The 26,970-nt window shown below is 40.3% G+C and overlaps 1 protein-coding gene across 4 annotated transcripts; it reads right to left on the bottom strand.

The window, feature by feature from the left end:
- Positions 1-617: 617 nt before the first annotated feature.
- DYRK2 (dual specificity tyrosine phosphorylation regulated kinase 2) lies at positions 618-26,970 on the bottom strand. 4 transcript variants are annotated; one of them, XM_088141802.1, is made up of 3 exons: positions 25,850-26,970; positions 24,884-25,029; positions 618-8,149 (listed from the first exon to the last, which is right to left on the bottom strand). In XM_088141802.1, exons 1-3 carry the CDS (start codon positions 25,938-25,940, stop codon positions 6,548-6,550), a joined length of 1,839 nt encoding a protein of 612 aa, XP_087997928.1. In that variant the 5' UTR covers positions 25,941-26,970; the 3' UTR covers positions 618-6,547. The 4 variants fall into 4 exon arrangements, with proteins under 4 accessions (XP_087997928.1, XP_025023549.1, XP_087997929.1 ...); XM_025167781.2 differs by lacking the exon at positions 25,850-26,970 and adding an exon at positions 14,173-14,209 and having other exon boundaries at positions 24,884-25,023; XM_088141803.1 differs by lacking the exons at positions 24,884-25,029; positions 25,850-26,970 and adding exons at positions 14,173-14,209; positions 24,500-24,782.

The raw sequence follows: 26,970 nt of genomic DNA, 5'->3' as shown, positions 1-26,970 counted from the left end.
ATAAAATTAAACAGTTTGAGGTAATTTTTTCCCTTTATACAAACACAGTTGACTCTGTCTAGTGCTGTGTGTAACAGCCACAACAAAATTGTTCGTTAAAAAAAAATTAATCAGATCTTATGATTTCAGCTAAGTACTATGAAATACCATCTTTAACCCCTGAAGGAGCATGAAAATTCTTGCAACAGAGAATTCTGTTCCCTACTAAGTAGTATGATTGCCTTATGGTCTACATTAAGGCCTTGAAAATGGCAGGCAAAATCAACCAGAAACCTTTCCAGTTTGTGCCCAATTTATATGCTGGGAAGTTATCAAAGAAAAAAAAAAACCAAGTGGTCTTCTAAAACAATCATTATTTTATAAAGGTGTTCCCAGAAGAGGTTCCTGGTGAATTACGCTCATACAGGCATATTAAAAAGAACTATAGTATTTTAAAAAATAGATTTCAATCATACTACATAGTACAGTATTCAGAGGGTTAAAGAGACAAAATTGCATGCTCCATCACATGGCATTGTTTATAACAAAAGGCACATTGTTAATATCAAGGGCACAACTTTATCCTCCATGATTCTTTTGCACATCTGTTGCCCCCTGGTTATTCCAACACATTGAAGATGCAAATTATCCAACCCACTTGTGGTGCAAGAACTGGGTAAAATGAGACTGCAGCCAAAGACAAGACACGACTGTGCCATTACTAAATCTGCAAAGATGCTCTGATGTCCCCAGTCAATTGTAACATATGATGCTGAGCAAAGTTTCCAAGCCAATGCATCACCCCAGCTAGTTAAACCCCTTAGAAACAAAATCATGTCAAAGCAAGAGGCAACTTTTTCTTCCTTTCCTACTTCACTTCCTTTTCCCAGTTAAAAAATAATGGTACAATAAAATCACCTAAGTCACTGAAAATGGCAACATGGCTACCTCTTTTTCTTTACCTATTATGTGTTTTATTTTTACAGCATATAGGAAGTTATATTTCTGATAAAACCTTTTTGTTTATGATTCTGCACATGATATTTTGGCCAAAAAGTTTCCGGTAGCAACTATGAACGTGGTCAATCATAAATGCAATATTGGCATTTTAAAATCTCATTTGTCTGAAAAAAGATTACATTTGTGGATTTAGCTCATGGATAACCCGTGAATATTGTGAACAATTTCTGTGTAATTTATGTTAACATCTTCAAATTCAGGTAAAAATAGAATAGATGCAGCAATTTATTCAGCACAATGAATGAGCTTTCTTGGATTATTGGGAGAAAACTACAGCTTTACCAGGACACCTTACACAGAAATGCAGTCCTGTGCTGATAAAACCATCATCAGGGTAGAAATCTCCTCATTAATTTCAGGATGCAATTCTCTATGTATAACATTTCATCTGGGAACTGCCTTGGCTTTTAAGTGAATGGGAAGGTGCCCATGTATGAACTCAATCTCAGTTCTGATGGGTCAGTGGAAATTACTATTAGAGCCACAGTGTGCAACAAATCATATGATATATCATGAATGACCCTATGTCACTTTTACTAATATACAAACATTGCATAGCCACACACTATAGAAGCTGCATTTACACAAAAGGGAGATCAAATGTTAGGTGATCATTGAAGTTGTTAAAAATGAATAAATATACTTTTCGAGCCAAAATTACTAATAGTGAGAAAAGGGCCTCTTTAGGTTCCCCTTCCCCCAATAGGGTATATTTTTGGCAAGTAGGTTTTTGTTTGTGTATTTCCTGAGAATTCATCATTTTTTATTTATGCCTGTTTCCAAAATGTAAAAGCTCACTAAAACATGTTGCTTTTGTTTCTTTGTTTTGAACGAAAAATCTGCATGAGAAGTAAATAAACTAACCGGAAACTTTTCGACTCCCTGGGGACCGTGCTTTAAGCAATTAAACATTTTCACAACTATTACAAGAAGATTTGTGCATAACAACAAATTATAACTTTTACTGAAGTTCTCTGCACCCTAATGAAAGTTGTCATTATGCTAGCATCCACAATCCTTTCAACCCTCTTCAAATATTATCAATCCATATGTAACATCAATTTTAGTAACATTTGTTTCCTTTGAAAAACGATATTGAAAAGGAAGTTTACGTCTTTTCTGAATCATATTTTATTCCTCCTGGGTGGGAAATCTCAGTCTGGTAGTCACTTCCCCCATACTGAATTGCTGAGAACAATGTTACACCAGCTGAACCCTGGGGAGGGAGAGGAGGAGTCAGGAGTGAGTCAAGAGTTCCCACCAGCGGAAGAATGGACCACTCACAAGCTCTGCGGAATTGCTGTGCTTCAAGTGAAAAGACCAGCTTGGTTGTGATTAGTCATATACCACAGCTGAGCCAATAATAAATCAACTTAGCTCCTAGACAGCCAAAATTGTGAGATTTCACACCCTGAAGACCATTGGTGTACTTTCTCAGTATCCCTGCAAACTGTCACTGACATGCTACCCTCCTTCTCATTCCCCATCCATTTTGCGGGGGGGGGGGGAGTGCTTGCCTTGGATGTGTTTTCCTGTTTCTCCTAATAAGTAGATAGGTAATGGCCAGGAAAAATGAGAAGACAGGGTCAGTGAGAAGGCTATGGTTTCTTTTAGTCACTCATACCTGTCCTCATCCATCTCACTTCCTTCTTTCTGATTTGACTTTGGAAACAGAACAGCCACCAGTATAAAGGCTTCTGGCATCTACTTCAGCCTAACAAAGGGCAATTTCAGCTTTATCAGCCCTTGTAAATTCATATTCCATCAGAGGCCTGGATTATTGGGCAAGAAATCTGGTTAAGATTCCCATTCCCCTTAGTTTCCAGTTGAAATTATTCTAATTGCAAACCCCAGCGTTCCACTATGAGAAAACAGAGATCTATAAGCAGTTTGCCAGGCAGTATGAGAAACTCCTTTTGCTCAGGATGCATATGTGATTGTACATATAAATGCATGCATCAGTGATTATGTAAAAAGAATTTTGTACGCAACAAGAATTTCTGTACTTTAGAATCAATGTTCATACTTCGTAGTTAATTGTGAAATTGGGTAGTTTATATTGAACTAAAATGAATTTAATAAAAGTACTAAGGGAGTAAATCTAGCCATTTAAGTAGTTTTATATTACATTCGTAATATATTCATTTATTTTCCTTGTCTCAGACCCTTTTTGGAATGTGGCCCCTAGGGTTCCACTCAAAAACCAAGGCAGCCTTCCCCTGAAAGTCTGTATCCCTTGCTCTACATAAAATCTAATATTTTTTTAACAATCATGGTAAAGAACATCTTGACATTGCAATTGTATTTGGATTTTCTCTCCATGTAAGCTTTTTAAATAGAGTAAATATGTAAATCAGACACTTTCACTTCACTTTTAATGTTCTCCCACTTCTTCATTTGCTCTACAGCATAAAGACGTAAAATTTTGTTTTACCACTCAGCAGTTAGAAAAAGGACTTTGAAAAGACTGCATGGTCTCTCTGAAGGAATAATTTGAAGAAAACAGAGGCAATTTCATTAATAAAATGTCTCAGACATCATCTTCACTATGCAGTTAACAAGTCCAGATGCTGATGACAAGGCTACATAATACAATTTTGCAGGAAACAGTGAGATGGCACCGGTGTTTCCAGTAACAAAATACTTGAAATATTGAAGTAATAATGATACTATGTGCATAAAGATTTAAACACTGCTGTACACATTTTGGGGAAGTCACCCCATTTTCCCAGAGAAATGTGTGGAATTTTGTACACACCTGGAAGACATGTACATGTACTCCAGACAATGTTTATTCGAAAAGCAAAGGCCACAACATAGTTTCAGGTGCAAATAGCAGGAAGAAAGTAGGAGAACACTAAAGAACCCAAATATGAATGCCATGTTTTTGCATTTTTAAAGTCCAGCATCAACTGTATTGCTTTCCATGAGTTTGTATTTGGAAATCATACCAAGTTTTTGAACAGTGTTCTCGCTGTCCTTTCCTCACTTTCCATTTGGAGGTGGTTTGTGGGACAATGGTTTTTCTATACCCAGGGAAAATATATGGACTCTGGGAACATACACACAACATGTTTATTGACCTGTATCAGTTGTAAGCTAAGTGTGGGGATATTATTGTAGCTGGATGATACAATGAACACAAGCCAATACATTGGGTGTTTGTTCAGTCTTGGCAAGAAATAATCCAGTTGGTCTGCATTGTTTCTGAAGCAAAATCGATGTTGCCTCTCCATCCCTTCATATCTGAACTTCAGTTTTAAGTATGGAACAGGATAAAACTAAGCATATATATAGGTCAACACAAGATTTTAGTTTACTGGGACTAATTAACCTTGTCCTTTATTTGATGCTGCTCAGTATTCAAAGCCTTAAGAAAAGAACTGCTTCATTTAATTTTGGGGTTTGCAGTTATACAGTCTGGTGGGAAGGGAAGCGAAGCTTTTGTCACAGCATCTTTGCTGCTTGTATCACTAAACCAAAAATCTGGGAGAAGCAGCAGGAGCAGCAAAGCTACTTGGCTATCAGATGGCTAGTTAGCCTGGCAGTGTTGGAACCACATTCAAAAATTGTCTGACTTTATCACCCCAGTACAGACTACCTTTCAGAAATGTAGGAGGAGGTAAAAAGATGTTTTGCTTTTGGTTTTTCTTGTGTTTTTTCCCAATTTAAAAAAAAAAAATGGGAAATTTGGGAACTCCAGTCATTCCTATGAAATATTTTCAGTGTTGAAATGAGTAAAATTAAGACAAGGCTTTATGCATTCATGTAATATGAATGTGTTCATGTAAGTGAATTGATAGTAATTTTGGATAAATGATAGACCAGTTATCCCCAGCCTGAGCTCTCAGGATGTACTGGCCTGCAGCTCCTAGAAGTCTCAGCCAGCATGACCACCAACACATCTGAAGGGCACAGCTTGAGAATTGCAAGGCTGCTGCAGACATATATGTGATCCCAACTCAAGATACAATTCTGCAGCTAGAGCAGGGGCAAGCTGTAGGGTGCCCACAGGCATCAATTCACCCACACATTCCTTCCTTGGTGCCCAGCAGTTCTGTGTCTCACCTAAAACTAGCATGCTGCAAAGTGGTGGTCTCTAGAATTATCTTTATTTACAAGAATGTCTCTCAGTTTTATAGCCCCATAAACTTTTTTTATAAAACAAAAATGAATGGGGAATTGAAATACAGTGCTTAGCTTGGAATTGGGGTCATCCACATAGGGGAGGGAAGAAGGTTAACAGAAGTGATAGGAAGCATCTTGCAGGGATGGGAGATAGATAAACATATCCCCCTATGTTTGACTTTTCATATACACTGATGTTTTGTGGCTACCCAGAGTCACATTGGCTGCTATGTTGTGAGAACCACACAATTTGTTCTGAAAAATCCAAATGTTCCTACCGGCACAGGAAAAGTATACTTAGAGCATGTTCCCATCTTCTTCAGAGGATCTTATTGCCTCTTCCCAATAAGCCTTCTTGGAGGCAGAGAGATGCAAGAAGTATCCTTCTATCCTTCTGATCTGTCCCCTCCCACGTGACTGCTCTCTTCCATCTGTGCTGCCAACGGGGACTCAAACGCTCTGCCACAGTCTCTATGCTTGTCTATTCAGGAATAAGCCTAACTTAATTCAGGGGACTTATTTCTTGAGTTGAGTTGCAGTCTAAGGTATTTAAGCTCTTGACCTCTATTTCCATTAAAGGAGTGGAAACTGCTTCCAAGTAAACAGATACAGGACTGTTCTCTGAGGTTCATAAATATGCCAAATAGCACAATTTTCATGCTATTTGGTTCATGGTTAATCTTACATTGGCCAAACAGCAGAATGAGCTCAGCTTTGATTTTTTTTTTTTTTTGTAATATAAATATTGCACCTTTAGAAAATTTCCTTCAAATTCCAATATTTTTCGTCCTGGATATTTGATAGAGAACTGCCAAAGGGGTTGTGGGAGCACAAATTAAGCCCTTTATGGATGCTGTATTTTAACAATTATTATGTGGCGTTATCCATACTACGGACAGAATTACAAACAGCCATGCAAAACCTCACTTATAACCCTGAATATTTTCTAGATCATCGCTGAAAATATGGATAAATGCTTACAGGAATGGAACCTACTGCTATAACAAAAGCAATGATAAAAAGTAGTAAAATTCACTCCAAAGAAAAGTCATGATGGGGAAAAGGCATTCACTCTTTCTTTCCACACCTAGCTAAAAATGTTATCCTTGGATAGTAACCAGTGGCCTGCCACTGACACATCATTGTGCCATACTAATTCTATAAGGCTAATTGTTGTTTACAAGAGAAACATTTCATTTAAAAAAGTGTAAAAACTTAAAGCATTGTCCCCATGTTGTTTTTATAAAATCAAAACCGTGCTTAACACATTTAAAGTAATCAATGAAAAAATACAAATGTTTAAAGTTACTGATCAAATAAAAATAAAAATCTGAGCTTCTTTTTCATGTGAATAAGGCTCAGTGACATAATTGCTCTCCCTTTCTCTCTCTCTTTTAAACAGCATTGGATTATTTAAACCTCAGCTAACAAGTTTTGGCAACACTGTTCTTTGCTGAATATTCCCATTGGCGTCTGTCATCTGTGCCAGATTAGTCCTCAGTTTTGAAGCTGAGTTTGAAGTTGGAGGTAACTTGGAAATGGATGTGATAGCACCAGTGCTTTCTGTTATTCTTTTTGCGGATGTCTTCTCCCCAGTTGGAGGCTTTGGCAAACGTCTCCTGAGCCAGGGGTGCCGTAAAGCCTGACTGGGTGTCATGCGCAGCATTGGATCCCACTCTAAACACTGTTTCAAGAAGTCAAGGAAGAGCGGATCATCACATCCTTTCAATGCACTCCCCCATTCTCTGCTCTCTGGGGGACCGCGCAATTTGCCCCGCCTGGATCGGCCACCATTAAGCACAACAGAACCATCTGACAAGGTAGTAAGGGAGCAATATCGGGGGTAACCCTTAGAGCTCACAAAATTTTTTGTTCTTTTTGATGAATCCAGTAGTTTCTGGGAAGGCATGCCCAAGAGTTCTATCATACAAGCCAGTTGATCCCCTTCATCTTCTCCTGGTAAGAGAGGATATCCTGTTAAGAGCTCAGCGAGAATGCAGCCCAGGCTCCACATGTCTATTGGCATCCCATATCGAGCACCAAGGATGACTTCAGGAGCACGGTAAAAACGCGACTGGATGTACGTGTAGACGCGCTGGTGCTCGTAACAGCTAGAGCCAAAATCAATCACTTTAATGCCACTCCTACCCTGTTGTTTTAACAGAATGTTTTCTGGTTTAAGGTCACAGTGAATTATTCTGTTTTTGTGCAAAGCATCCAAGCACTGCAAAATGGAGTGGGCAAATTTACGAACCAAAGGCAGGCTAAAGCCCTGAAATTTATTTTTCTTGATGAGCTCATAAAGGTTCATGCTCAGCAACTCAAATGTCATACATATATGGTTGCGGAATGTGAAGTTCTCCAGCATGTGTATAACATTCATGTTATTATCTTTATCCTGTTTTTTAAGGTGTTCCAGAATTTTAATCTCTTCTGCAGCTTGGCGGTGAAAACGCTTCTCATTTCTCACCATCTTCAGAGCAACATGTTGATGCGTCTTGTGATCATATGCTTTTACCACTTGTCCAAAACTTCCTTTTCCTATAACCTTAAGAACCTCGTATCTATATGATATATGATCATGGGGTATGTGCACATAAGATCCCTGGTCATCATCATATCCACAATTGTTTGGACCACTAATGACACCTTGCTTCTTCTTTGCATTTGGACCCAAGAAATATATTTCAGGATAACTGAAGATCTCATGATGCTCAAAGGCGGTTAGCTTTTGCATGTATTGCTTCATTGCTTGCTCAGGAGTCATGGGAGTAGCTTTTATCTTTCCTGACCCTTCAGTAGATTTCAAGGAGGTGGAGCTCCCCTGTCGCCTGTGACAGCTATCAAGCTGTCTATCTTGTACCACTGGCAGTCCTGATTTTGCTACTGTTGCAAGCCCATTTGGTTGTGTGGACAGAACCGTCCTTTTGTTACTATTATCTTCAAAGAGCTGCTGAACTTGGATCTGCCCATGGCTGGTAACATGTAGATGCTCATTCATGGTGTGCTTATTTCCACCAACCTAAAATACAAAGCATGATTTTCTAGTTAAAAAAACTGCAGGCTGACATGGTTCCCAAATTCTATGAAAAAAGAAAAGAAAATTAATTCAGGACCTATATGACTTACATGTCCTTCCCTTTCCTAAACTATACATTGAGACCACTAATGATCCAGATCACCAGTGCAATTCTTCTGCTAGAGGAAGACAACTCTCTGTGATTGCCCAAAAGCTTCTCTAGGATCAGAGAACACACCAAAACAGTAATGGATACATTCCTAAAGGTTTTGGAGGAACTGTCTACATTACCCTATTCTTTTCATAGGAACTTCAAATAGATCTCAGTCTCTTCCATGAAAGGATAAATCTAGATCCAATCCATTATACTTCAAATATCTTATGCCACTGGCTTGGTATCCCACAATCACATTGTTAGTAATTAATTTGAGACATTTAACATTAACATTTAGCTCTTCAGCAAAAAGAATCCAAATTAACTCCCATTATAAATTCTACAGAACAAATAAATAAAAATATAGTTTTAACTATAGACAGCGAACTCAATCAATTTTCCTTCCGAGTCATTGTTCAATGTGGTAATTCATATGTCCATTTGTCCATTAAACAATCCATATGAAAATGTATATAGAAATATTTAAATATAGATTGTTTAAAATACCTGCTCACAAAATGCATATCTATAATCATCTTTCAGCCAAAAAAAATTGCATTTCAGTATATTTTGGTGCCTGTTTTTAAGATAACTGCATCACAACATTCACAGAAACAAGAAATTAGAAAGATAATTACTGTACACATTTTAGTCCAGGAGTTTCAAATCAGGTTAGTTTACATCAGAAATAACAGCATTTAATTTCTTAAGCTTCCTTTTTTTTTTATGTGTACTTCTTTATATCACGGATGTCAGTTTTTCACAACTCAATATATCTTGCCATTTCTGAACTACTAATCTGATCTTCCTCAATTTAGCTCTCCCAGATAATCTGGAATTGCAACTTTATTTTATCAAGCTGACTGGGAATTCTGGGATTTGCAGAATAGTTCTGAAGATGGACTGAAATTCTAATCTATAAAAACTAGATGGCCAGAATATCTTTTCCCATATAAAAAAATCAAGGTAGTACCCTTTCATTGATATCACAGAACACATTTTTGAGCTGCAATAACACATGCTTTTGAATCAAAGAATATGGAGAAAAAACTCAAACTCAAAATTACCCTAAATCCTATATTATGTATGGATCCTTCCTAAACCACCTGCACAACAATATATACACATAGCAAAACCACACAGGCAAGAAGACCTATGAAAGGAGCATGTGAAAAACTAAGAGCATCCAGTGAATATAATAGTTTGTAAATTTTCCAAATAGCCCCCTATTTCTTCTACGACTTTCCAAAAGCAGCTCAATATCTGAAATCTTAGAAATTCAAAGGCAGCGTTATGCTGACATCATTTCATAAGGGCAAAACGGGAACTAGCGGCCAATGTGATCAGACTGCCATACAAAACATAGAATCACATATTACACGATGAATATACCACCATCCCCATGAGCTATGGCTGATGACTAATACAGGTATATTAGGTTAATTATACACAGCTGAGTTTATCAAGTAGCTATAATCTCCTGGTTTATCATACCAGGACTTTTCTTCTGTACCAAACTGTACCTCTGTTATTCCAAATGTTAAGAGAGGCCAACTGCTGTTTTTGGAACTTCCCTTATGCATGTTTCACCTGCTACTAAAGTTGCAGGAGAAGAAGGCTTGACTGGTGCAGTTCTCATTCATACCCAAAGTTCAACAATGGCACTATAAATGGGGTTAAAATAATCTGGGGGTGGGAGTGGTGAAAAATGCATCATACCAGTCTGATACACATCAACAAGCAGATTAATTTCAATACAGTAGACTTCCCTAATAGTTATATTTGACTATGATTCCCAATACTCCCACAAAGTTAGGATGTCTGGAATAATTTCAGTATCTACCAAGGATTAAGAACTCTGGGCTAGAAAGATTTAAAAATATACACATCCAAATCTTTGTCAACATTTATCCCTGCAATTGTGGGTAGAATAGAATTCTCTCTCTAAATGGGTCCAAGTCTGAGAATATGCTTCCCATTCCATTCTCACCCAGAACTTCGTTCCGCAAGTTCTGTATCAGAATCTCTTCTTTATTAAATAAAAATGTATCAGTTGTCTAGGAAAACAATTTTTTCCAGTCTTAACTCTAAGTATGAAAGTGAGCTTACACATGGCATATTGCCTCATTTTCACACTTGCATGTGACTACAAGGATTGTGTAGCACAGAAACTATTTGAACTGATAAAAGTACTACAGACTAGTGAGTTGATGGCCTGCTAAGAGTCTGTAATTCATCTGGCTCTAGGCCACTGCTGAATTCCTATTTATCCTGGCAGTTCAAGAAAGGGCTGGATCACAGCAAACACACAGCAATCGAACTGCCATCATTTTCAAATTAACCAGTACACACTCTTCTAAGCTACATATTACTTCTACAAGTATATTCTCAAAATGATGTTCATCATTCTGAGAGCTTTGGCTATAAAATGGTTTACATGTTGAATGACAGAATGGCTAAATGTATAATCTTTGTACACAGAAAAACCCAGTAATATCATTAAAGTTGGCCCATGCAATGTGCTTATGTATAATTAATTTGCACTGATTAATCTTTAGTAACTTCTTACTATTTAGTAAGATATTACTATCTCACTTTTATTACATAACCTGGATCTGTTAGCAAAATCTATTGATTTCATTGCAATCCCAGTGAGATTTGCTGCCATTAAGACCATAAAATTACAGTTCACTTCCATCGGACACTGCCAACTTAGAAATAGGGCTCCTGAGTATCACTTTGGAACACACATACACATAGTAATATAACATGTTTTTCTTTTCTCTCTCATTCACACATATTTCTTCACATGCTGTTGCAAAAGACTATACTACAAAGGGAAGAACAGAAAAATAATTTGTCTGTCCCAGTTTACTCTTGCCATCTCCTCTACTGATATGTGTGCGCGCGCGCGTACATGTGTGTGTGTGTGTGTGTATATATGTATGTATGTATGTGAGTGTGTATGTGTATATATATCAGCTTTCACAGGAACTCTGCCAAATAAGGAGGGTACTCCATTATGCAAAAAGAGCTGAAACTTTGAACAACTGGTTAGATTGTAAGATGCAGCATCACCCTATTGTGTTAGGATGCCTCTACTATTCTTCCCAATGCTCAAAGCAAAACTATCACCTTTCCTCCAAGTACATGGCAGATGAAGCAGCATAACTAAGAGGAAAGACAACAGTTTGTGAAAGGATACAGGGAGTAGGACCCAGGTTTTTAAGAGGTACATTCTCCAGGAGGGTGGGGGAAGGCAACAAGATTGAAAGAATAGCAAGAGTGTTGGGGAGGAACCGCCATATTTTGAAGCACCTTTTGTAAAACAAAAGTAAAATGGAGAAGGTGGTGTGCTGTGCATCTGTGATGATGTTGCAATGGAAATACACCCCACAGAGTCTCAAGGAAAGGGCACAAGGAGCCATGGCTGCTTTCTAAGAATCTTCTAAAAACTCTATCTTGTTGGTTACCTGATTCTTTTAAGGCATGGATAGGTGACTTGGGGCCCTCCAGATGTTACTGGAATAAAACTCCCAGTGCTGAGGGATGATCTGAATGATAGCCTAACAATGTCTGGGAGGCCCAAAGTTTTCAACCCTGGGGTAGGGCTTGCTCAGCTTTGTACTTAAGTGACTGCTATTAACAATACATTTAGAAACAAACTTAGATTCTCAACTGATATTAATTCAAGTAGGTAACATCATCAGTGCGAGTGAGTGTGGGGTTTGTTCCCTGTCTATATACAGTTGCTTGCCCTGCCAGTGTTTGGTGGGGGTGTGATTTTCTCCTTGGTAGTTCCTTGCTTGGGGTATTGTTTTCTGCTTGTTTGCCTGGTGTTGATCCCTGCTTATCTGGGTGTTGGCTGCTAAAGAGGATGTGTTCTGGTCTTTTGTTTTCTTCTTAGCTTTTTAATTATTTGAATATTATCTTTTTAATCTCTTTTGAATGATGTATAAATATGGTTTATTTCTATGTGTCTATTGATGGCTGGTTTGTCTGAATGCCTTCCAGGAATTCCCTGTCATTTTTGGATTTAGCTTGGTCTAGGATGCTCACAGTTTTCCAGCTGAAACTATGGTTGAGTCTGTCCATGTGTTGTGAGATTAAGGAGTTTTCATTGTGTCTTCTGACTGCTAGGTGTTCATGGATGCGCTCTAATTTTCTGCCTGTTTGTTCTATATAGTGGCTATTACAGTCCTTACACTGTACGTTGTAGATGACTCTTGATTTTTCTTTTTGGGCTACTGGGTCTTTTGGTTTATAAACAGGGAGCAAATCCCACACTCACTAGCACTGATGATGTTACCTAGTTGGGTAATAAAATGTCTGCAAGCAAACAACCAAGTTCAGAGAGCACTAAGGACTCCACAGTTCAACCCTGAGCTATATATATTCTCTTCTATTGATATTAATTCAATCAGAACATACTTCCATCTATACATTGTGATTGGGAAGGGGAGGTCCCACCCTCAGCCCCTACTACGTGGGGTTACACAGGGTTTGGTGCTCTCTCCTCTCCTATTTAATATCCACATGAGACCGCTGGGTGAGCTCATCCATCGCCACTATACATCTCTGCCCCTGGCGAATTAAGTGATGCTGTGAATACCTTATCCCGATGCCTGGAGGCTGGGAGGATCTGGATGGGGGCACAATAGACTTCAACTGAACCCTGACAGTTGGCTTTGGGTTTTGAGTCCTACCAATTCTAGGACTATGCCATCTTTGGTACTGTATGGGGTGGCACTTCCCCAGACAAGCCCAGTGTGCAATCTGGGGGTCCTCTGAGACTCACAACTCATGCTCAAAGAGATGGCAGTTGTGGCCAAGAGCTTTGCATAGCTTTGTGTTGTGTGCCAGTTGTGCTCCTTCCTGGATCAGGAGGCTCTGCCCAGAGTCACTCATGCCTTAGTCACCTCCAGATTGGACTACTGTAATGTGCTCTACATGGGGCTGCCCTTGAAGAGTATCCAGAAGCTTCAATTGGTGCAGAATGCGGCAGTGCAGGCAGTGTGCTCCTAGAAGAGTACATATTACACCTCTGCTTTGCAAGCTTCATTGGCTGCCAGTCTGCTTCCGGGTCCAATTTAAGGTGCTGGTTTTGATCTTTAAAGCCCTTTATGGCACGGGGCTGGGTTATCTGAGGGACCACCTCTCCCCGATTATATCAGCCTATCCCATTAGATCTGGTAGGGAAGGCATGTTATGGGTTCTATCGGCCAGGGACTTGCATTTTGTGGGTCCCTGGAGGCAGGTTTCTCTGCCGTGGCTCCCTCTTTGTGGAGCATTCTCCCTCCTGAAGTTAGGCTCATCCCTTCCCTGCTGTCATTTAGGAAGTCCCTCAAGACCTGGTTATGCTATCAGGCCTGAGGGTCTTTGGGAACCGGAGACACTGTTAGATGGCTCCACTGTGATTGATATTCTTGCTCTCTCTGTGAGGTTTGTATATTTTAAAAATTTTTGATAATCTTATTTATTACTTTTTATCCTTTTATAATGATTGTTTTTATCTATTTGCTGTTTTATTCAATTGTTGTACACTGCCCAGAGTTGCTTTGTGTAAGATGGACAGCCATATAAATGTGATTAATAAATAAATAAAAATAAATACATGCATAACAAAGGGGATAGGGTGGGGGGGAGAGAGACAGCACGATCAAACAAAACATTGGTTCCTGGTATTTTCTTGCTTTCAAAACTACTTTTCTTGAGAAACAGAAGCAGATGATTAATAAAACCATTTGGTTTTTCTTTTTTTAAACTTTAGAGTCCTAAAGAGCAGATGAATAATTTCATTCCACTGATGCTGTTTGGAAATGTTTGAATAGAAGCAAGCACACAAATAATTCACAGGTGATAAAGGACTTACAGGATTTTTCTACGCACTCCTCCAGAACAAAGATCTTCTGAAAAGATGTCAGAGAAAAAAGCTTTTGTTACTTTTAGAAACATGAATAAGAAAGGGGAACTTAATTACATACTCACTAACTGTATGCTGAATCATGAATCCTAAACTATCCATCCATGCCTCTGGGTGGATCACCAGCTGCCAGAAATGAGTTAAGGCAGTTTCACTTCTTCACAAAAAGCTAAACTACTATTCTTCTATTTTGAAGACAAGTATTTTTTTCACTCACTCTCACAAATGTGAACATACAAAAGTGCTTCTAATGGATGCACTGGGCAAGTGTTGAACCCAAGCCAATAACATTACTTTTGCGGAGACAAAGTTGGCATGGGGAGAGCATATGTTCCTGTGTCTTTATTTATAGGTTTATATATCTCATGTCTCCAAATACTTATTCTTATGCAGTGCCACAGTCATAAGAAGTATATAACAATGAAACTGTGAGGTAAATGTTCAGTAAAATGCATAAGATTTTTCTACTAATGATAAAGTCCAATAATTCCATTAAAAACTTCAGTGGATCTGCTTTGCTTCAATCTCCACATAGCATTATAATTTGCATGATTTTACAATACATGCAAAGAGGTTTTCAAGAGGGTTTATGCTATCCCACTATACACAAACTACCCCAGTTAGAAAATTGTATGAAATCTAAAATCTCACTGAACCCTTCTAGCCACACAAGAATTGAGAGAAAGTTCAGGAAATGCAAAATGTTTTTTTTTTTTTTAATGGCAATGGAAAAAAAGATAAAGTTAGAGGAATGCTGCTTAACACAGAGATTGGGAATATGTGAACTATTACAATTCTCCAAGCTCATGTTTGAATATAATATGATACAGATTCTGATTAGTTATCAAAACAGATATCTGCACGGATGAGGTATATTCCTCAACAATAATCCATCAAGAACCAGAAGGTACTGTTGCGGGGGACAAAGCTAATGAGGCCAGTGCCTAAAACAGGTCAAGGTAATTCCTGTTTTCTTACCTTCTCTCCCTTTCATTTCTGTTCTTGACACCCGATCCCCTCTTTCGTTCTCTCTCTCCAGCAGTTTGTCAAGAAAAGATAAATTACTCTTGCAAAAAAAATTGAAATTAAGCTAAGGGCTGGTGTAGGACTGCCCACCATAACCCTGCATAGACTACTGAGATAGGAAATCAATCCATGCATTTCTACTGGACTTTAACAGTGTTTTTCCCCAAATTTAATTATCAAAAGGAAACCACTAATAGCTAGTAAATTGAAATGCATAACTGCTCGGGCCCTAGCTTAATTAAACCTCCAAAGTACAGATGACTTTTTCTAGAGGTTTTCCCAATGAAAACACATGCTGTCATCATAAGTCATAAGATGACATTACAAATTCATAATACGATACTATCATTTTTGTATGATCTCCCCTAAATGCATAGATATTAAAGAGTTTCATTCAGATATAACAAGTTTTTCATGCATGGCTGGTATAGAATAATTGTCCAGTTTAATCTTCTGGTTATTTTTTTCCTTTGTTCCCAACCCCCAAGTGACTGTATGCAGCAATCTATTTAAAAAACATTGTGGCAAAGAATCCCTCATTATATAATTGGGATCATGCCTTGGTAATTATGAAATAATAAAAAAAACACAGCAAAATTATTGAAAAATCCTCTACAAGGTATTTCTCTCTCTCTAGGATGGTTCAAAGCAGCTAGTTGCAACTATGCTGCTTGTCGTGTAGCAGTGTCTATATGGTAACGAATGAAACATCTTTCATTGCAGTTTAACTCGGCTGTTATCTATGTATGTGCGAGCAGCGATTTCTTTCTCTGTCTTCCCATGGAATGGTACTCAAAAACAAAAAGATTGATTCTGTCATTTTCCTTTGTCCTGTCAGAAATACTTTACTGATCCTTTTAAGTAAGTGTATTTAAGTCTTCTCAAAACCCAGTGGCATCCAGATGTGACTGACTACATCCCTCATCATCTCCAGCCAACATGGTCTTAGCTGGAGATGATCTGAATTATATTCCAGTATGCCTAGGATGGTGCAGGATGTTCCATGCCTTTTCCTTTTCCTTTTTTTTTTTAAACTAACTACTGTCATTAAACATAATGTTTTTCATGTAATCTGATCAGAAGATTTTATTTTCTGATAAATATAAGTGCAAAGCAGGAAAAAATAGATCAACCCCTATAATTTGTATTGCTAGCTTGCTGTTGATACATGCTCTTTCCAAATACCACTAAAATAAATGTGCTGCAATTTCAAATACCTTACTAGTAGGGCTATGAATGCTTTTCATATGAAGGGGAAAGATGCTTCCAAGTGTGCATAGCACCTACGGGAAACTTAATCTTTTCCTGGGATCTTATTGCAGCTGCAGAGAGTAGCCTCATAAGCACAGGGAAAAGTGCAGCTGCTTTGATGAGTGTTACGTGTGCCCTGGGAAGCTTCTTTTTCCATTCAACTCAAAAGCACTGCAAAGACCCATTTGTTACCCAGTTACATGCAAAAATGCAAATCAACCATCTCTATCCTAAATGACACAATAATCTAGAAATTACAACTGATTATACAGAGGAACTGTCAACTTCATTCTGTCAATTCTAGATTTGCAAAGGCAACCATTTTCTCTTGAAAAATATTTATGTTGAAAGGTGCTGGGAAATTGATCCAGACTATATCACATGTTGGTCCCAATGAAATGACAAACATATCTCACTGATTTCAGTAGGACCAAAATATGACTAATTTTGCTTGAATCAAATATGCTGTCCCTTCCTGAATGTCCACAATGGGCCACAAAAAGCAAAGCTATGAGAAAAATCTTAACCCAATAAAATTATGTTGCATCCTAGAATGAATGACTAACATCACATAAACATATCAGATTAGGGCTAAGGAAATTCAGGTTTAAATTCCCACTCAGCCATGAAGCTTGGGGCAGTCACTAGCTCTCACCCTAACCTACCTTATAGAGTAGGAGGAAACACCTTGGAGGAAACACACGATATAGATGGTGATGATGGTGATGATGATGTGGATGATGATGATAATATGGATTGGATCCAAATTTAGGCACTTGCAATGGAGCAATGAAAGTGAACTTCCTTGTCCCTTCCTTCCAATAGCAGTCACTGAGTCAGTCCAATGTGACACACCATCAAAAGTTGTGCTTGGGTCAATTTTGGAAAATCCCCTACATCACTCCACTGCCTTCCCCATTCATCACTGTTCCCAAACCCTATGTACAATTTTCAGGGATGGAAGGGGTGCCATGGGAAGGACGACGCAAGTAATTCCCTTCCACCAGTCTTTTGCCACACAGCTAAGTTTCCATTCAACAAGATCAGTAATAATCACCACCACCATTAAGTGGTTTAAATGAATGTGCACTAAGTGATTCATGTACTGTGTAGGCCATACTTCAGTGTCCTTTTGCCTTATTATCTTGGTTTAGTAAACCATGGGCTATGACTCAGAATTATGCGCGTTTACTCAATGTGCTAAGATTGAAACAAATTGTGGCTTAGCACAATATGAAAACTCAGTGACTATGACTTGACATACATATAAGTTATAACAGAGTTTTGAGTGACTATGGGTTAGCACAAGTGAACCAACCATTATAACTTGTAAACCAATCATTATAACTTGTAAACTATAATATATGGCTCGGTGATTTGTGTGAACTCAGGCAACTATGATTTATTCAGTTAACAAGGGCAAAAGAAACAATAGCATAAGGTAATATGTGTATATAACCAGTGTGCAAGGGAGATTCTTTTTTTTTTCACACTGTGATCATTCGTAGTTGGACTTTTTTTACCATATATAAAGGATTTTATTTTTAAAAAATGACTAAGTAATAATTGGATTTTAAAAATTAATCAGATTCCTTTTAAAATAAAATTAAAAAATGGAATTTAATATAATGGGCCAAAAAACTGTGTAATCTGCGCAACAAAATTAATATGACTGAATTTTTATACAAAGAAAAATACTAAACACATTTCTGTTCTCTACCAGGGAGAGCAAAACATTTTGTGCATGAAGGAGTCCAAACCAGAACAGCTGTTTTCGGGTGGTTTGATCAAGAACTGAAAACGCATGTTTTCATGCACAGAACATAATGGGACTGTTTTGCTTAGGCCAGGAGCAATGGTGTGAGGAGCAAGGAAAAAGCCAAGAACGTGGGTGGTTTGGAAGGAAGAACTGAGGGAAGGGATAGCACAGAAAGATTAGGGGGTGGGCCAGAGGGATGTGTCAGACTGCGATACTGGCAGTGGGAGCCAAGGGGAAGGACACAAGTGCTGGGAAGTACAATGGCAGGCAGCCTGGTGGGGTAGGGTATGCTGGGACACTGGTGTCAGCAATGATGGCAGCAGCAGAGAGCTGATGAAGGAAGTTGCTGAGAAGACTGGGAGCAGGGTGGCTGGGCAGGGATATGCAACACAGTTGAGGGAAGGGAGAGAAGGTGCTGGGAAAATTGGGGAGAGGTGGGCCAGTAGGACAGCACTGGGACAGCACTGGGGGTAGTGGAGGAGGGAGAGGGAGGGAAAGAAGGGAGGCACTGGGAAGATGATAGGCTATACCATCCCAGGAGCTGCTGAGGGGAGGCGGGCACATCTACCAGCCTTGCCCTATTTGCCTGCCTAAACTCAGAACAATCAAAGCTTTCCAGGACCTGGGAAACCATGGATGTCCTGTCAAACAATTTGGAAGAACCCCTGGAATGCACTGGTTTGTTCCAATTCAAACCCAAAACATTTGTCCACTTTCAATCTCTACAGACTGAACAAGGAACGTGTAATAAACAGTTAACTTTTCTATGTAATGGAAAAAAACGATGGGGCAGGGGGGATGAAATGATTTATGTGGTTAAGTGTAGTAAATTATTTATTTTAAATAAATAAATAAATGATTTATCATCATGCCTCATTCTCCCTTCAGAGATGGGGACCTGGAAACAGCCCACTAAGGCCTACTAGAAACAGAATATCACTGAATATTGAATAGGGTAGAAAAATAAATGGGAGGATAAAGGAATAGAGAATCCCTGAAAAGAACATTGTCGATACAAAGGAAAAACTGAACAAGAATAAAATTATGTTAAAATCCTATTTGATAAATAGATTGTGATCTCCTACCCAACCAAGTGACAATAAAGCAATATTAGGATAATCTATTATCCTAGATGTTTTTTGTGTACTCCTAGTTTATACCTTCTAATTGCCAGTTTTGTAGTTTTCAGTTCTCAGATTATGAATATAACTCTACCAGCCAAATGAAAAACATTCACTTTTTTCTTCCCATGGAAAAATATTATGTGGCTCATTTCCACTACTCCCTGCCTCTAAAAAGTTCTAGACAATTGTTATAGCTTAATTATATGCATATTCACTTGGAAATAAATCCCACTTTGAACAATGGGCATTCTGAATACAGAAGCATAGGACTACGGCTTTAATCCTAAATGGTACTGCTTACTATCCTTGCATTTATAGAAAAAGAAAGATTATCACAGTTACTACCCAGGATCAAAATCTGTTCTGTGTTTCGAAGAAGGTATAACTCCGCAAACAATATTAAATTAAATTTAGATGATCTAAAGCCAAAAGTTTCAGATTGCATTTTTAGGTTGTATAGAAGTGCTATTTCATTGCAATCTGCAATATGTTGTTATAGTAACTGGTTATTATATATTCTTTTTCATACACATTTCTAGATAGGAAAACTGTTGCTGCCTGCATACATTTTAAATTAATCCTTGTCCTTGTTGTTCTGAATCATGATTTAAATCAAATTAAAACATAATCTGGCAACGCATATTGTGATTTAAAACAAGGTGGTGAGGAGTTGTTATCTGCTTAGACTGAATAATGTTAAGACTCATTGTGACTGGGTTGGCTTTGGCTGATGTAAAAATCCATTCTCTATAGTTTATAAGATTTCTTTCTTTCTACATTCAGGTCAAAATAAACAGCAACAAGTCAAACTATGACTTAAAGCTACAAGTGATCAAGTATTAATATGAGATTTAGGAAAGAAACACTTCATCATAATCTTGGGTACCAAATTCCCACCAGCCCTACAATACAATGATCAGAGATGGTGGTAGTTGTTGATATTATTATTGTTGTTGCTGTTGTTATCTCAATAACCTATTTCTTTTTGGACTGTGAATTACAGAATATTGTGACTTTAGTTTAAAAAAAGTCTCTCTATGTGTGGGCCTTCAAGTCAGTGTTGACTCCTGGCGACTGCCTGGACTAGTCCCTGCAGTTTTCTTGGCAAGATTTCAGAAGCAGTTTGCCATTGCCGGCTTCCTAGGGCTGAGAGAGAGTGACTGGCCCACAGTCACCCAACTGGCTTCATGCCTAAAGCGGGACTAGAACTCATGGTCTCCTGGTTTTTAGCTTGATGCCTTAACCACTACATCAAACTGGCTCTTTTAGACAAAGTCTACCTTATTTTCTTTTGTTACAATCCGGATCCATTGCAGATTTGTTACTGAGGGCTGAGTACAGTTTGTTGAAATAGAAGAGTATGGTTTTGACAGCTTTTCTCTACTCTACCCCTCACCTCCAACTTGAACATCTACCTCAACAGATGACAATCAGCACAAAATATCCTCAACCAAAGTAACAGGTCACACGTTCCATGTTAATGGCCGTCACACAGCATTCTTTTTTAAATGGTTGGGCCTTATGGTGTGATTTTAGAGTAAGTCTAAAGTGTGATTTTAGAGTAAGTCCATGCATGTAATATTTCCTGAAGTGGCTAAAGTGTTTTTCTATTTAGCACAGGGTCCATCCATGGTGGCCCTTATGGCCATAATGTATCATTAGTCCTAGAAGTAACCAGATTTGAAGGTACATTGACAAAGAGAAGAAAGAAACTCCTTCAGGATTGAGGGACAGGCCTCAGCAGTGGCATTCAAAAAGAATAACCTTCACACAAGTTTTTCTCATAAACATCACTGAGAACAATGAGCATAAAACAATAAAATTCTCCAAAGAGAAAATAGATACCATAGCATTCACAAGGAGCAAGAAAGAATATAGGAGATGTCATTATTTGAGCACAGCACCTGGTTTGAATGCAGAAGAACCCAAGGTTTTTTGTGTTGGAAGGGGCAGCTACTGAAATCCTGAAGCAAATCAATGTCCACAGGACTAGGCTAGATGAGCCAGTGATCTGAATCAGTTTAAGACAACTCCCCATGTAAACAAATAGATGCAGAATGACATCTTTGTGTCATTGTACCAAAAACAGCTAAGAAGAAAGAGATAATGATCCATCCAAAAAACAAGAATATAGACATCTGGCAGAGTAGGAGCTGCAATAGGATTTGTTGTAACTTTCCTGAGCCAGCTGTACTGGTGGTAACTGTAGTAGTAGTGATAATCATCATCTACCTTCTTTTAGAACAGGGGTGGGTAATCTGCAACCACTCAGCTCCCATTTGTGGTCTCAGAGGATCTGAGATTATGCTACTGATATTCAGGAACAAAATGGCCTATTTTTTACTACATGATTTGCTTGATTTGCGGGTAATTTTCAGGGTAAAATTATTGCGGGCAATAAATTGGGGTAAAAAGCTTCTATGAAGCAAACTTCTCCCAGTTCCTCCCCTGAAAAATCAACTAAAAACCAGGCCAAATATTTTCAGTACCATTCCTTCCAAGGATTTCACCAGAAATTTTACCATAGATTGGGAGACTAAGTTGTGACTTCCAGTCAGAAACACTCTGATTTAGAATAATGAAATGCTTCCTTTACAACATCTTAATAGGCATTTATTATATATGTAAAAGCATAGACTGAGGTAAAAAAGGACTTGTCAAAAATTACCTACCAACTTTTTAATTGAACCCCAACTACCAGAGTCCAAACATGGGGTTCTGTCCATTGGATCAAGATAAGTAGGAAAAAAGAACTGAATTAGAAGTGCATGCCAGGAAGTACAGCAACAAGGAAATGGAAGAGTCGGAAACCTGATGAGCAACTCAATGAACTAAGTTGCAGTTTTATTGTAACAGAGATGGTTAACAGTTGGAAAGAAGTTGTATAGACTGACTCTGCTCCATTTGTAATAGCCATCCATACATCTGCTTAGTGGCACAGGTTGCCATAAATACAGAGCACAAGCCAACACTTATATGGTACATACACTTCCTCACATGTGCTCGCTTGGGCATCTGAGAAATCCTCCATTGTATCTTCAAACTCTCAAAGAGTCTTCTGTTATGAGTCAAATCAAAGAAGGACCTATCCCACTAAAGAGACAAAACTTTTTATGTTACCTTTATGTGAGGGGACTTCTGTGTTTCATAGTATATATCCCTGTGATATCAGCCTTTCCAAATGTGCATATCTAGGGCAAACATTATATATCAACTTGATCAGATTAATATGTAAGATGAACTAGACATATTGAAAAGAGGTTGAGAATAGCTCAGAAAGATTCTTACAGAAAACTCTGACCATGATAGGATTCTGGGACAGTTAAGAAAACATGGGAAAATCAAGAGTATATTCATATCTACATGTTTCCCATCCTTAACATTGCAGCCAACATATTTATTCTTTCTGAATTAAAATTATCCAGACCTACTGGATTTGGCTTATAACTAGCTGTGCACTGGCTATAGCCTTTTCACTGGATTTATGCAATAGGTGCATAACTTGTTCATGTACATTTAATAAAAAATGTTTTTGTTAGATTTATATCCTGTCTTTTGTCCAGGAGCTTATGGCAGCACATATAGCTCTCCCTCCTTCCATTTCTTCTCCACAACACCACCTATTACTGATGATAGATTTGAATAAGTCTCCCCATTGCCAGTCCAACACCACACTGGTTGTCATATGCATACACTTATACATCTACTTATACATGATGACACAATATTTCTTAATTATCTGTAGTCACTTCATGACATGTGCACCACTCTGGTGCAATAAGTGCATGGTAATGTAATTAGATTCTAAAGCTGATCATCTGAATGCCACTGGACATGTGAAACCAGTGCAATGGTAATATATAAATCCATATAACTTCTCTCTTTTGTTGTAACAAGCTCTTATTACATCAGAGTTTTACCAGATTAACTCTGCTATTAATTTTTAGGATAAGTGTTCAACCCAAAACATGTAAGCTAATAAAAAGAGTCCCTAACCATGTAGATTGCCCTCTCCTTCCTTTTCTTCCCACAGCAACAACCAGTATTCCATACATATTGGGGGAAAAGGGGGCTTTCAGATAAAGGAACTGCCATTTATAAATAAATGTAATTCCTAAAATCTTATGATATTTTAGGAGTAGTGATGTTGGTGACAATGAAGCATTTGTAACTGTCTTCCAACTCATGCTGTCCAGTTAGATCTATGAGCATTCCCAAAAAGCAATTGTTATTTGAATTAAATATATAGGATCCTTTCATATAAAGTGCAAATTGTGTGTGTGTGTGTGTGTGTTTCAGGTTGAAAGCTGAGGTTAAATAACATCCACCAAGCTAGTTATATGTTCAAGTCTATTTTTCTTCAGTTACCATAAATAGATCACCATGCCTGGGTAGCTCCATCCCTAGTAGTAGATTGGCAATGAATGGAAGTGAGAAACCACAGCTCTAGAAATAATGCCTCTAAGAAACACCAGTTCCCTAGTTAAATTGTAAGGGTCACTCAGCTGCCCATTTGTACCACTGGAAACAGGCAATCCTTCTGAGTTGGTCTGATAATTAAGAGAATACCCTTAATTTTTCACTTTGGGAAAAAGTACTTTTAATCACAAAATGAAGTGGCCTTTGAAGTCATTTCTTTATAAGAAAGAACTAACCACACAACAGAATGAACAGAAATGTTAAGGGACTTATTAATAAAGAAAAAGAATGTTACTAGAAAAAAATATATATACTACCCACATATACTTTGGCTTCTCAGTAGTTACAAGGACCTGTTGTCCAGGCCATAGCAACTTATCATCTTGTTTTGTTTCAGTTCCACAGAGCTCAAATGGTTTGCATTAGCCCTGCCGATATCAATAACCCAGAGATTTCTCTATTTCTCATGTGGGAAGTATGAGTAGCAGTTCCTGCAAATGACTCTCCCGGTTTTCTTCCCAGGGAGGAAGACAGGGAATCTCATATTTACATCCTCATACAGCAGCATGGAACCTACCATAATTGCAATTCAGTCTCCCTTCACTGACTTCCCTCACCTAACTTGCACATTAGTTTCTTGGGACAAAATTCCTAACTGGCTCCAAAAGTTGCCTTTCCTTCTCCTTCACCCAAATACCTGCTGAAACCAGACGGGGAACAGGACCAAGACGTGTTGAGACATGCCGGGGATAATTAAGAGGGCTCCTCCATAGCCAGCTGGTGTGGCCTTCGCTCACTCATTCACAGATCCTACTCAGACAGGCTGGCTGACAGCCTGACTGTACCTAGCACATTTATTGCTATTAATACCCGGGAGAGGAGGAGCAACTGGGGTGGGATGGCGAAGGCGAGGGAAACGAAGGGAAGGGAAGGGGAAGGGAAGGGGGCTTAAGGGGCCGGCGCAGGATTTTGATCCGAAACGGAGGGCGGAGCAGCAGAAATGGAGGGGTTAAGCGATAATCCTCGTCCCCTTGCAAGCCATACATGTCTCCAATCCCCCTCCCTTGACCCACAGTCTCACCGTGTGGGCTGCGCTGCTGGGCTTCAGCGGCGGCAAAGCGATGGGGGACGGCGATCCGGTCCCAGCGCCCGTCCAGGAAGTCCCTCCGGCCCCGATCCCCGGGGAAGACTGGAATGGGCGGGCACTTTCTCCTCCTCCCCTGCTCCCTGCGGAGGGAGGCAAAAGAGACCTGCTGAAAATGACGGGGGACCGAGCAGGGTACAGATCGAAGGCAAGGGGGATCGGCAGAGGAAATGAAAAGGAGCCGAAGTTGTCCCCTCCCCAGCGCCCCTCCTCTGCTTCCTCCGGCTGCCATCGCAATATTGTCTGAGGGATCATCAGGGGCTGATCCCAAACGTGGCATCGAAGCGGGGTGGGGGGCATCAAGTGTCAATAAGGGCCGAAGCTGTCGCTTGTTAACCAGCTAAACCTTCCATTCATGATTAACCCACAGCATTTAGAAGCGTAAACGGGAATCCAAATGGGTTTGCGTGGCACACATCCCCACGCTTGTACCGCCAGCCTGGCCACAAATGGAGGAGGTTTACTCATCCAATCTAGCCTGCCCGCTGCCTCGCCTCTGCCTCTTGCGAGGGAGCGCAAGAACTCGCCTCCGCTCCCCCAACCACAACCCTCCCTGCTAGACCACTTCTAAACAAAACCAGTACAAGAAGCGCTTCTCTCTGGCACGTCTACCTAAACTTGCCAGTTCCCACACCGAAAAGCTTGTCAGTCACTAGAAGCTCCGGAAGATTTTAAAATGGGGGTTAAAAGCGTTCAAGGCTGCACGTTTTGGCAGAGGCTCTTGAGCCGGGGAAGGGGGGGCTGATTCCTCTTTCACCCAGACACGCCGCGCGCGCTCACACCCCCTCTGGACTCTGCCACCTCTGGCCTTGGGACGGGAGGAGGGGACTGGGGGATCCCGGCGGGAGAGGCGGCAAGGACGCGGATCCGCTTCGGCTGCGGGCTAGCTGTTTCCCTACTTACCGGCTGGGCAAGCGGCGGCCGAGGTGGCCCCACCGGCTCCTCCGGCGCCAGCACCCGCAACACTGGCAGACGGTTTCCTGGTGGTTAACATGGCCGCTGAAGGGGAGGGAGAGGGGAATACATTTCAGGGCTGCCGCGACTTCTCCGGATCGTCGCCGCCTCTGTGGTTCGGCCTCCGCGATCGGCGGTTCCCACCGCCTTCCTGAAGGCAGCCGTCTTCCAGAAAAGAGCACCTACACCAGCCAGCCGCACGTTCCTCCGCGGCATCCGTCGCCGCCGACCCCGGGCCCGCCGGGCAGCAGCTATCCTCGATCCCAGCCGCCGCCGCCTCTTCCTCGTCTTCCTTCTCCAGCGGTTCCAGAGACGGCGGCAGCAGCAGGAGCGCCGCCGCCGCCCCCCGCCCGAAACACATCACCTCGCCAGTTTCCAGGATCTCGGGTCCCTCACGTTAAGCAGTGGTGGAGGGACAGAGAAGGGAAAACACCCCCCCCCCAAAAAACACACACACACAACTCTTCCCTCCACTCGGAGAGACGGGCACGGAGACCGCCAGCCTCTCCCCTCCCCCCTCCTCGCTCTCCTTTTGCCCTCTCCTCCCACGCAGTCGCGCAAGCCCTTTCAGACGCCTCTGCGCGCCCACGACACTTTCGCTTTCAAAAAAACGGGCTTGGGGCTCCGCCAAAGCTCCGCCAAAAACAGTCTCCACCCCACAGCGCTGTAGTCCGGCGGCCTGCCTGGGCCCTCCTCCTTCCCACCGAGGGCTGCAGCTGTTCTCCGCTTGGATGAGAAGCTGAAGTGACCAACCCCTCCTCATCCTCTGAAAAGCGGGGAGGGGAGCGCGAGGAAGAGAGCAGGCACAGCAATGGCGATGCTCGGCGGTCCTTCCACCACCAGCCCTCCCCGGCCGAGGAGTTCAGCTGGCCAGCTCCCTCCTTCATGTTTAATACACAAGCAGAGGCTACCCTTCACCTAGAGCCAATATGCTGGGAACCTCAGCCTTTTCTCTCTAGTCTTGTTTCTCACCATGGCCTTTGGTGCAAGTAGATCCTTGTCACTTGCTGTATACTCTAATAGTGGGACATAGCAATTTACATGCCGTCCAGCTCCTCTCAGAAGTTTCC

The sequence above is a fragment of the Python bivittatus genome, unplaced genomic scaffold (assembly GCF_059951505.1).
Source record: "Python bivittatus isolate LINGU-HERP-01145 unplaced genomic scaffold, Pbiv_v1 ctg000330_np1212, whole genome shotgun sequence".
Lineage (NCBI taxonomy): Eukaryota > Metazoa > Chordata > Lepidosauria > Squamata > Pythonidae > Python > Python bivittatus.
The sequence above is the reverse complement of the archived record's forward strand: the minus strand, read 5'-3'. Positions and strand labels throughout refer to the sequence as shown.